The sequence below is a fragment of the Oncorhynchus tshawytscha genome, unplaced genomic scaffold, assembly GCF_018296145.1.
Source record: "Oncorhynchus tshawytscha isolate Ot180627B unplaced genomic scaffold, Otsh_v2.0 Un_contig_3918_pilon_pilon, whole genome shotgun sequence".
NCBI classification, from domain to species: Eukaryota; Metazoa; Chordata; class Actinopteri; order Salmoniformes; family Salmonidae; genus Oncorhynchus; species Oncorhynchus tshawytscha.
Window position 1 is genome coordinate 52501 of NW_024609424.1, and position 12969 is coordinate 65469.

General features: G+C 47.3%; 1 protein-coding gene across 1 annotated transcript in view; it reads left to right on the top strand.

Moving 5' to 3' along the window:
* Nucleotides 1-12969, top strand: part of LOC112241707 (F-actin-uncapping protein LRRC16A) — a gene marked incomplete at its 5' end in the record, with an annotated part of 149015 nt that overhangs the window by 44140 nt on the left and 91906 nt on the right. Inside the window, 2 exon segments of the mRNA XM_042315244.1 lie at nt 1722-1808; nt 11751-11854. Coding sequence (XP_042171178.1) covers nt 1722-1808; nt 11751-11854 — 191 coding nt within the window.

A 12969-nucleotide genomic window follows, 5' to 3' on the forward strand; every position in this document is an offset into this window, starting at 1 on the left:
GTTTCCGGCTGAACTATGAGAGCAGGTTAATCATTACATCACCTCTAGACGGGTGGTCTTTTTCCTCTGAACTATGAGAGCAGGTTAATCATTCTTTACGGGTGGTGTCTTTACCTCTGAACTATGAGAGCAGGTTAATCATTATCATCACCTCTAGACTAGAGGTGGTGTCTTTACCTCTGAACTATGAGAGCAGGTTAATCATTACATCACCTCTAGACGGGTGGTGTCTTTACCTCTGAACTATGAGAGCAGGTTAATCATTACATCACCTCTAGACGGGTGGTGTCTTATGAGAGCAGGTTAATCATTACATCACCTCTAGACGGGTGGTGTCTTTACCTCTGAACTATGAGAGCAGGTTAATCATTACATCACCTCTAGACGGGTGGTGTCTTTACCTCTGAACTATGAGAGCAGGTTAATCATTACATCACCTCTAGACGGGTGGTGTCTTTACCTCTGAACTATGAGAGCAGGTTAATCATTTCATCACCTCTAGACGGGTGGTGTCTTTACCTCTGAACTATGAGAGCAGGTTAATCATTACATCACCTCTAGACGGGTGGTGTCTTTACCTCTGAACTATGAGAGCAGGTTAATCATTTCATCACCTCTAGACAGGTGGTGTCTTTACCTCTGAACTATGAGAGCAGGTTAATAATTTCATCACCTCTAGACGGGTGGTGTCTTTACCTCTGAACTATGAGAGCAGGTTAATCATTACATCACCTCTAGACAGGTGGTGTCTTTAATCTGAACTATGAGAGCAGGTTAATCATTTCATCACCTCTAGACAGGTGGTGTCTTTACCTCTGAACTATGAGAGCAGGTTAATCATTTCATCACCTCTAGACGGGTGGTGTCTTTACCTCTGAACTATGAGAGCAGGTTAATCATTACATCACCTCTAGACGGGTGGTGTCTTTACCTCTGAACTATGAGAGCAGGTTAATCATTACATCACCTCTAGACAGGTGGTGTCTTTACCTCTGAACTATGAGAGCAGGTTAATCATTACATCACCTCTAGACGGGTGGTGTCTTTACCTCTGAACTATGAGAGCAGGTTAATCATTACATCACCTCTAGACAGGTGGTGTCTTTACCTCTGAACTATGAGAGCAGGTTAATCATTACATCACCTCTAGACAGGTGGTGTCTTTACCTCTGAACTATGAGAGCAGGTTAATCATTACATCACCTCTAGACGGGTGGTGTCTTTACCTCTGAACTATGAGAGCAGGTTAATCATTACATCACCTCTAGACGGGTGGTGTCTTTACCTCTGAACTATGAGAGCAGGTTAATCATTACATCACCTCTAGACGGGTGGTGTCTTTACCTCTGAACTATGAGAGCAGGTTAATCATTACATCACCTCTAGACGGGTGGTGTCTTTCCAACTCACGTCAATTAAAGAAACGCTAAAATATCCTGCGTCTCTCAGATTTACCAGCAAAATTTGTCCTCGTGTAACATGTGTCGTCAAGAGACAGTGGAGTTGTACAATCTGTCTTTACCCAAACGCTAAGTGGCCTGCATTAGAATGAACACTGAGTGCCTGTGTGAACAGAGATGTCGTTTCCCTTCCCGTGAGGCTCCCCTCGGCAGGTCAGGGAAAATGAAGGCAGGGAATTGAAATCCCCAGTCTGTCTGATATCGTGGTACTTGTATCGCCAAATGACTAAGTGTTGCTTTCCATTCTGCTGTTTTCTCCAGGAATCACCTCCCTAGGAGCACAGTTCGCCAAACTCCCTAAGGGACTCAAGCATTTAAACTTTTCCAAAACCTCATTGTCACCCAAAGGTAATGACTGGAGTTTCTCACATTCTGACACTTGCATGGACAACTTGTATTCAACTTCCTTACCATGAACCACAGACAGTTCTCTGATGTTTAACATCCACAGACAGTTCTCTGATGTTTAACATCCACAGACAGTTCTCTGATGTTTAACATCCACAGACAGTTCTCTGATGTTTAACATCCACAGACAGTTCTCTGATGTTTAACATCCACAGACAGTTCTCTGATGTTTAACATCCACAGACAGTTCTCTGATGTTTAACATCCACAGACAGTTCTCTGATGTTTAACATCCACAGACAGTTCTCTGATGTTTAACATCCACAGACAGTTCTCTGATGTTTAACATCCACAGACAGTTCTCTGATGTTTAACATCCACAGACAGTTCTCTGATGTTTAACATCCACAGACAGTTCTCTGATGTTTAACATCCACAGACAGTTCTCTGATGTTTAACATCCACATGTTTAACATCCACAGATGTTCTCATCCACAGACAGTTCTCTGATGTTCTCTGATGTTTAACATCCACAGACAGTTCTCTGATGTTTAACATCCACAGACAGTTCTCTGATGTTTAACATCCACAGACAGTTCTCTGATGTTTAACATCCACAGACAGTTCTCTGATGTTTAACATCCACAGACAGTTCTCTGATGTTTAACATCCACAGACAGTTCTCTGATGTTTAACATCCACAGACAGTTCTCTGATGTTTAACATCCACAGACAGTTCTCTGATGTTTAACATCCACAGTTCTCTGATGTTTAAGTTCTCTGATGTTTAACATCCACAGACAGTTCTCTGATGTTTAACATCCACAGACAGTTCTCTGATGTTTAACATCCACAGACAGTTCTCTGATGTTTAACATCCACAGACAGTTCTCTGATGTTTAACATCCACAGACAGTTCTCTGATGTTTAACAGTTCTCTGATGTTTAACATCCACAGACAGTTCTCTGATGTTTAACATCCACAGACAGTTCTCTGATGTTTAACATCCACAGACAGTTCTCTGATGTTTAACATCCACAGACCTGATGTTTAACATCCACAGGGCTGTTCTCTGATGTTTAACATCCACAGACAGTTCTCTGATGTTTAACATCCACAGACAGTTCTCTAATGTTTAACATCCACAGACAGTTCTCTGATGTTTAACATCCACAGACAGTTCTCTGATGTTTAACATCCACAGACAGTTCTCTGATGTTTAACATCCACAGGGCTGTTCTCTGATGTTTAACATCCACAGACAGTTCTCTGATGTTTAACATCCACAGACAGTTCTCTAATGTTTAACATCCACAGACAGTTCTCTGATGTTTAACATCCACAGACAGTTCTCTGATGTTTAACATCCACAGACAGTTCTCTGATGTTTAACATCCACAGACAGTTCTCTGATGTTTAACATCCACAGACAGTTCTCTGATGTTTAACATCCACAGACAGTTCTCTGATGTTTAACATCCACAGACAGTTCTCTGATGTTTAAAATCCACAGACAGTTCTCTGATGTTTAACATCCACAGACAGTTCTCTGATGTTTAAAATCCACAGACAGTTCTCTGATGTTTAACATCCACAGGGCTACTTGCTGTGGAATCATTTCTCTTTTTGATGTATGAGAGATATATGAGAACAATCAGGTTTGCATGACTTATATTGTTGTTGATATTGTTGTCTATATTGTTGTCTATATTGTCTATATTGTTGTCTATATTGTTGTTTATATTGTTTACATTGTTGACTATATTGTTTATATTGTTGTTTACATTGTTGTCTATATTGTTGTTAGGTTCAAACTATTCACCAAAGGTTAAAGCACATTATAAACTGGGTGGTTCGAGCCCTGTATGCTGATTGGCTGAAAGCCGTACTATATTTAAGCAATAAGGCAATGTTGATTGGCTGAAAGCCGTACTATATTTAAGCAATATATTGCCAGTAAACCACAGCTAAGGGCTTTTCATAGACACAGCCCTTAGTCGTGGTATATTGGCCATATATCATAAACCCCTGAGGTGCCTTACTGCTGTTATAAACTGGTTACCAACATAATTAGAGCAGTAAAAATAACTGTTTTGTCGTACCTGTGATATACGGTCTGATACACTACGGCTGTCAGCCAATCAGCATTCAGGGCTCGAACCACCCAGTTTATAATAGACCGTATACCACGGGTAAGATAAAACATGTATTTTTACTGCTCTAACTACGTTGGTAACCGGTTTATAACAGCACTACGGCACCTCAGGGGTTTGTGGTGTATGGTCAATATACCACGGATAAGGGCTGTATCCAGGCACTCCGTGTTGCGTCGTGCTTTAAGAACAGCCCTTAGCCGTGGTATATAGACCACACCCCCTCGTGTCTTATTGCTTAGTTGAGCATCATCAGCAATTACTCAGTGTTCCTCTGTTCACACCTCTGATTAAACTGTTCACACCAACCAGCATGTTGTCAGCAATATAGCCCAAATTAAGGGCACTGTTACTGCAGAGGGAGGAGCCTAATGGAAGAGCGCTGTTACTGCAGAGGGAGGGAGTCTAATGGAACAGCACTGTTACTGCAGAGGGAGGGAGCCTAAAGGAACAGCACTGTTACTGCAGAGGGAGGGAGTCTAATGGAACAGCACTGTTACTGCAGAGGGAGGGAGCCTAATGGAAGAGCGCTGTTACTGCAGAGGGAGGGAGTCTAATGGAACAGCACTGTTACTGCAGAGGGAGGGAGCCTAAAGGAACAGCACTGTTACTGCAGAGGGAGGGAGTCTAATGGAACAGCACTGTTACTGCAGAGGGAGGGAGCCTAATGGAAGAGCGCTGTTACTGCAGAGGGAGGGAGTCTAATGGAACAACACTGTTACTGCAGAGGGAGGGAGTCTAATGGAACAACACTGTTACTGCAGAGGGAGGGAGTCTAATGGAACAACACTGTTACTGCAGAGGGAGGGAGTCTAATGGAACAACACTGTTACTGCAGAGGGAGGGAGTCTAATGGAACAGCACTGTTACTGCAGAGGGTGGGAGTCTAATGGAACAGCACTGTTACTGCAGAGGGAGGGAGCCTAATGGAAGAGCGCTGTTACTGCAGAGGGAGGGAGTCTAATGGAACAACACTGTTACTGCAGAGGGAGGGAGTCTAATGGAACAACACTGTTACTGCAGAGGGAGGGAGTCTAATGGAACAACACTGTTACTGCAGAGGGAGGGAGTCTAATGGAACAACACTGTTACTGCAGAGGGAGGGAGTCTAATGGAACAACACTGTTACTGCAGAGGGAGGGAGTCTAATGGAACAACACTGTTACTGCAGAGGGAGGGAGTCTAAAGGAACAGCACTGTTACTGCAGAGGGAGGGAGTCTAATGGAACAGCACTGTTACTGCAGAGGGAGGGAGTCTAATGGAACAGCACTGTTACTGCAGAGGGAGGGAGTCTAATGGAACAGCACTGTTACTGCAGAGGGAGGGAGCCTAATGGAACAGCACTGTTACTGCAGAGGGAGGGAGTCTAATGGAACAGCACTGTTACTGCAGAGGGAGGGAGTCTAATGGAACAGCACTGTTACTGCAGAGGGAGGGAGCCTAATGGAACAGCACTGTTACTGCAGAGGGAGGGAGCCTAAAGGAACAGCACTGTTACTGCAGAGGGAGGGAGCCCAATGGAACAGCACTGTTAATGCAGAGGGAGGGAGCTAATGGAACAGCACTGTTACTGCATGGAGGGACATGGAACAACACTGTTACTGCAGAGGGAGGGAGTCTAATGGAACAGCACTGTTACTGCAGAGGGAGGGAGTCTAATGGAACAGCACTGTTACTGCAGAGGGAGGGAGTCTAATGGAACAGCACTGTTACTGCAGAGGGAGGGAGCCTAATGGAACAACACTGTTACTGCAGAGGGAGGGAGTCTAAAGGAACAGCACTGTTACTGCAGAGGGAGGGAGCCTAATGGAACAGCACTGTTACTGCAGAGGGAGGGAGCCTAATGGAACAGCACTGTTACTGCAGAGGGAGGGAGCCTAATGGAACAACACTGTTACTGCAGAGGGAGGGAGTCTAATGGAACAACACTGTTACTGCAGAGGGAGGGAGTCTAATGGAACAACACTGTTACTGCAGAGGGAGGGAGTCTAATGGAACAGCACTGTTACTGCAGAGGGAGGGAGTCTAATGGAACAGCACTGTTACTGCAGAGGGAGGGAGTCTAATGGAACAGCACTGTTACTGCAGAGGGAGGGAGTCTAATGGAACAGCACTGTTACTGCAGAGGGAGGGAGTCTAATGGAACAGCACTGTTACTGCAGAGGGAGGGAGTCTAATGGAACAGCACTGTTACTGCAGAGGGAGGGAGTCTAATGGAACAGCACTGTTACTGCAGAGGGAGGGAGCCTAATGGAACAGCACTGTTACTGCAGAGGGAGGGAGCCTAAAGGAACAGCACTGTTACTGCAGAGGGAGGGAGCCCAATGGAACAGCACTGTTAATGCAGAGGGAGGGAGCCTAATGGAACAGCACTGTTACTGCAGAGGGAGGGAGTCTAATGGAAGAGCGCTGTTACTGCAGAGGGAGGGAGCCTAAAGGAACAGCACTGTTACTGCAGAGGGAGGGAGTCTAATGGAAGAGCGCTGTTACTGCAGAGGGAGGGAGTCTAATGGAACAACACTGTTACTGCAGAGGGAGGGAGCCTAATGGAACAACACTGTTACTGCAGAGGGAGGGAGTCTAATGGAACAGCACTGTTACTGCAGAGGGAGGGAGCCTAATGGAACAACACTGTTACTGCAGAGGGAGGGAGTCTAATGGAACAACACTGTTACTGCAGAGGGAGGGAGCCTAATGGAACAGCACTGTTACTGCAGAGGGAGGGAGTCTAATGGAACAACACTGTTACTGCAGAGGGAGGGAGCCTAATGGAACAACACTGTTACTGCAGAGGGAGGGAGTCTAATGGAACAACACTGTTACTGCAGAGGGAGGGAGCCTAATGGAACAGCACTGTTACTGCAGAGGGAGGGAGTCTAATGGAACAGCACTGTTACTGCAGAGGGAGGGAGCCTAATGGAACAACACTGTTACTGCAGAGGGAGGGAGTCTAATGGAACAACACTGTTACTGCAGAGGGAGGGAGCCTAATGGAACAACACTGTTACTGCAGAGGGAGGGAGCCTAATGGAACAGCACTGTTACTGCAGAGGGAGGGAGTCTAATGGAACAACACTGTTACTGCAGAGGGAGGGAGTCTAATGGAACAGCACTGAGACATTGGTGATGGAAGTCCGTCAAGCCCCCACTTTCAGTCTCACTCTCAACCAGACAAAATGTAAACCACCTTAAATAACCATAACCTCATAACCTGCCTCCCTCCCCGGCCCCGACTTCATCACTGAGGAAGATGATGATGCTCATGTTGTTTCTATAGTAAATCCTCTCCTCTCCTCTCCTCTCCTCTCCTCTCCTCTCCTCTCCTCTCCTCTCCTCTCCTCTCCCTCTCCCTCCCTCTCTCTCCTCTCCCTCTCCTCTCCTCTCCTCTCCTCTCCTTTCTCTCTTTCTCTGTAATGGCCTGTAATGAATTGAGTTCCCATAGATCAACTTTCGGCATGCTTCAGAATGCCCCCTAAGGCCTGGCATTTATCTGTCTATTGATTGGTTCTCCCAGAAGAGAGGCCAGTTCCTCAGAGTTCACACTGACTTATGGGAGTTTGATTCTGGGCCAGAGAGATCCCTCACTGTCTGTCTAACCCCCTATACCCAGAGAGATCCCTCACTGTCTGTCTAACCCCATATAGCCAGAGAGATCCCTCACTGTCTGTCTAACCCTCTATAGCCAGAGAGATCCCTCACTGTCTGTCTAACCCACTATAGCCAGGTAGATTGTTGGCAGGCTGTCTGACCCTCTATAGCCAGGTAGATTGTTGACAGGCTGTCTAACCCTCTATAGCCAGGTAGATCTGTGTTTGATGTGACATTGTGCCACTAATAACCCTGGCAATGCTCATGTCCTACAGTATATGTGGCTCTTCACTGTGAGATATGACTGGTTGAGAATCAGGCCATGTGCTGACCTTCCTGTTGCCTTCACTGTGTGATATGACTGGTTGAGAATCAGGCCATGTGCTGACCTTCCTGTTGTCTTCATTGTGAGATATGACTGGTTGAGAATCAGGCCATGTGCTGACCTTCCTATTGTCTTCACTGTGAGATTTGACTGGTTGAGAATCAGGCCATGTGCTGACCTTCCTATTGTCTTCACTGTGTTACCTGGTAGTTTTACCTGGTGGTGTTACCTGGTAGTGTTACCTGGTAGTGTTACCTGTTGGTGATACCTGGTGGTGATACCTGGTGGTGTTACCTGGTAGTGTTACCTGGTGGTGATACCTGGTGGTGATATCTGGTGGTGTTACCTTGTGGTGATACCTGGTGGTGTTACTTGGTGCTGATACCTGGTGGTGTTACCTAGTGGTGATACCTGGTGGTGATGATACCTGGTTGTGTTACCTGGTGGTGTTACCTGGTGGTGTTACCTGGTAGTGTTACCTGGTGATGATACCTGGTGGTGTTACCTGGTGCTGATACCTGGTGGTGTTAGCTAGTGGTGATACCTGGTGGTGTTACCTGGTGGTGATACCTGGTGGTGTTACCTGGTGCTGATAACTGGTGGTGTTACCTAGGGGTGATACCTGGGGTGGTGATACCTGGTGGTGTTACCTGGTGCTGATACCTGGTGGTGTTACCTAGGGTGATATCTGGTGGTGATGCCTGGTGGTGTTACCTGGTGGTGATACCTGGTGGTGTTACCTAGTGGTGATACCTGGTGGGGATACCTGGTTGTGTTACCTGGTGGTGATACCTGGTGGTGTTACCTGGTGCTGATACCTGGTGGTGATACCTGGTGGTGTTACCTATTGGTGATACCTGGTGGTGATACCTGGTTGTGTTACCTGGTGGTGATACCTGGTGGTGTTACCTGGTGCTGATACCTGGTGGTGTTACCTAGTGGTGATACCTGGTGGTGTTACCTGGCGGTGTTACCTGGCGGTGTTACCTGGCGGTGTTACCTGGCGGTGTTACCTGGCGGTGATACCTGGCGGTGTTACCTGGCGGTGATACCTGGTGGTGTTACCTGGTGGTGATACCTGGTGGTGTTACCTGGTGGTGATACCTGGTGGTGTTACCTGGTGGTGTTACCTGGTGCTGTTACCTGGTGCTGATACCTGGTGGTGATACCCGGTGCTGATACCCGGTGGTGTTACCCGGTGGTGATACCCGGTGGTGTTACCTGGTGGTGTTACCTGGTGGTGATACCTGGTGGTGATACCTGGTGGAGATACCTGGTGGTGTTACCTGGTGGTGATACCTGGTGGTGATACCTGGTGGTGTTACCTGGTGGTGTTACCTGGTGGTGATACCTGGTGGTGTTACCCGGTGGTGTTACCTGGTAGTGATACCTGGTGGTGATACCTGGTGGAGATACCTGGTGGTGTTACCTGGTGGTATTACCTTGTGGTGATACCTGGTGGTGTTACCTGGTGGTGATACCTGGTGGTGATACCTGGTGGTGTTACCTGGTAGTGTTACCTGGTGGTGATACCTGGTGGTGATATCTGGTGGTGTTACCTTGTGGTGATACCTGGTGGTGTTACTTGGTGCTGATACCTGGTGGTGTTACCTAGTGGTGATACCTGGTGGTGATGATACCTGGTTGTGTTACCTGGTGGTGTTACCTGGTGGTGTTACCTGGTAGTGTTACCTGGTGATGATACCTGGTGGTGTTACCTGGTGCTGATACCTGGTGGTGTTAGCTAGTGGTGATACCTGGTGGTGTTACCTGGTGGTGTTACCTGGTGGTGTTACCTGGTGCTGATAACTGGTGGTGTTACCTAGGGGTGATACCTGGGGTGGTGATACCTGGTGGTGTTACCTGGTGCTGATACCTGGTGGTGTTACCTAGGGGTGATATCTGGTGGTGATGCCTGGTGGTGTTACCTGGTGGTGATACCTGGTGGTGTTACCTAGTGGTGATACCTGGTGGGGATACCTGGTTGTGTTACCTGGTGGTGATACCTGGTGGTGTTACCTGGTGCTGATACCTGGTGGTGATACCTGGTGGTGTTACCTATTGGTGATACCTGGTGGTGATACCTGGTTGTGTTACCTGGTGGTGATACCTGGTGGTGTTACCTGGTGCTGATACCTGGTGGTGTTACCTAGTGGTGATACCTGGTGGTGTTACCTGGCGGTGTTACCTGGCGGTGTTACCTGGCGGTGATACCTGGCGGTGTTACCTGGCGGTGATACCTGGTGGTGTTACCTGGTGGTGATACCTGGTGGTGTTACCTGGTGGTGATACCTGGTGGTGTTACCTGGTGGTGATACCTGGTGGTGTTACCTGGTGGTGTTACCTGGTGCTGTTACCTGGTGCTGTTACCTGGTGCTGATACCCGGTGCTGATACCCGGTGGTGTTACCCGGTGGTGATACCCGGTGGTGTTACCCTGGTGGTGTTACCTGGTGGTGATACCTGGTGGTGATACCTGGTGGAGATACCTGGTGGTGTTACCTGGTGGTGACACCTGGTGGTGATACCTGGTGGTGTTACCTGGTGGTGTTACCTGGTGGTGATACCTGGTGGTGTTACCCGGTGGTGTTACCTGGTAGTGATACCTGGTGGTGATACCTGGTGGAGATACCTGGTGGTGTTACCTGGTGGTATTACCTTGTGGTGATACCTGGTGGTGTTACCTGGTGGTGATACCTGGTGGTGTTACCTGGTGGTGTTACCTGGTGGTGATACCTGGTGGTGATACCTGGTGGTGTTACCTGGTGGTGATACCTGGTAGTGATACCTGGTGGTGTTACCCGGTGGTGTTACCTGGTGGTGATACCCGGTGGTGTTACCTGGTGGTGTTACCCGCTAGACCTTCCACAGGAAGCATTCATTTTATTAAAGGCGAAAGTTCACCACTGTGTTACATTAGAGCGTCCTCTACCCTGTTCTCTGTACCCAGGGGGGAACAGGCCTGTATTACTGTACATTATCTATCTGTCTCTAACCATCCTCTAGCCTGTTCTCTGTACCCAGGCCTGTATTACTGTACATTATCTCTCTGTCTCTAACCATCCTCTACCCTGTTCTCTGTACCCAGGCCTGTATTACTGTACATTATCTCTCTGTCTCTAACCATCCTCTACCCTGTTCTCTGTACCCAGGCCTGTATTACTGTACATTATCTCTCTGTCTCTAACCATCCTCTACCCTGTTCTCTGTACCCAGGGGTGAACAGGCCTGTATTACTGTACATTATCTCTCTGTCTCTAACCATCCTCTACCCTGTTCTCTGTACCCAGGGGTGAACAGGCCTGTATTACTGTACATTATCTCTCTGTCTCTAACCATCCTCTAACCTGTTCTCTGTACCCAGGCCTGTATTACTGTACATTATCTCTCTGTCTCTAACCATCCTCTAACCTGTTCTCTGTACCCAGGCCTTTATTACTGTACATTATCTCTCTGTCTCTAACCATCCTCTACCCTGTTCTCTGTACCCAGGGGGGAACAGGCCTGTATTACTGTACATTATCTCTCTGTCTCTAACCATCCTCTACCCTGTTCTCTGTACCCAGGCCTGTATTACTGTACATTATCTCTCTGTCTCTAACCATCCTCTACCCTGTTCTCTGTACCCACGGGGGAACAGGCCTGTATTACTGTACATTATCTCTCTGTCTCTAACCATCCTCTACCCTGTTCTCTGTACCCAGGGATGAACAGGCCTGTAATAATAACAGGTTACCTGTTACCTGTACATTACCTCTCTGTCTCTAACCATCCTCTACCCCTCTGTGTGTTGTTCCAGGGGGGAACAGGCCTGTATTACTGTACATTACCTCTCTGTCTCTAACCATCCTTTACCCCTCTGTGTGTTGTCCCAGGGGTGAACAGCCTTGCCCAGTCACTGAGTGCCAACCAGTCCATCCCCAGCACGCTCAGTCACCTGGACCTCTCAGGGAACATACTGCGGGCAGACGACATCCCGGTAGGTGGCGACATGGTCACATCTGTCTTGGTCACTTCCTTAATAACAGAGTCATAATGGGTAGAGTTGAGAGGAGAAAGGGACGTTTTGTTCATTTGCACAGATATTGAAACAAGACTTAACTGAAGACGATAGAGATCCAGCCGAACCAGCTCGTCTAGTCTTCAAACACCGAGTCCTATTGCGTCGTCTCCCTCCTCTGAGCCTGGGAGACGCACAACACAACCGCAGTCCGAATCACACTGACATCAATCATACCACATCGATCGTGTTCGCTAGTCTCTCTACCCAGCTCAGTGTTGATGCCTGTGTCTCCGTGGCGAGGCTGTAGTCAGCTGGGTTTAAATCAGTCATCTGACTCTGTGGGATCACCTTGTAGATCTTGACACACTGTGAGCTACTAGAGACTGATGGGAAGGTTGATGTCAGAGGACAAGTCCTTCTGATTGGCTTAAAGGGTGATGGATTAGAAGCCTTCACTTTCTGAGACCGTCAGGCCTGATGTAGCTTTGTTCAGGGGTTCCCATGGGAACACGTGCCATACACACATACACACACACATCTGATGACCTCAGTGCTCTCAGTATAGCTGTTGATCACAATCTTGAAGGGTCACCCATGACAACCCCTGACAAGAGATACAATGGCCTTCAGAGAAATCACTATACGTTGCAGGAAGCATTATTACCTGTTACCTACAGACCATAATATATCCAGACAGTATTACCTGTTACCTATAGACAGCATCAGACCATCATTTATCCAGACAGTATCACCTGTTACCTTTAGACAGCATCAGACCATCATTTATCCTGTTACCTATAGACAGCATCAGACCATCATTTATCCTGTTACCTATAGACAGCATCAGACCATCATTTATCCTGTTACCTATAGACAGCATCAGACCATCATTTATCCAGACAGTATTACCTGTTACCTTTAGACAGCATCAGACCATCATTTATCCTGTTACCTATAGACAGCATCAGACCATCATTTATCCTGTTACCTTTAGACAGCATCAGACCATCATTTATCCTGTTACCTATAGACAGCATCAGACCATCATTTATCCAGACAGTATTACCTGTTACCTATAGACAGCATCAGAC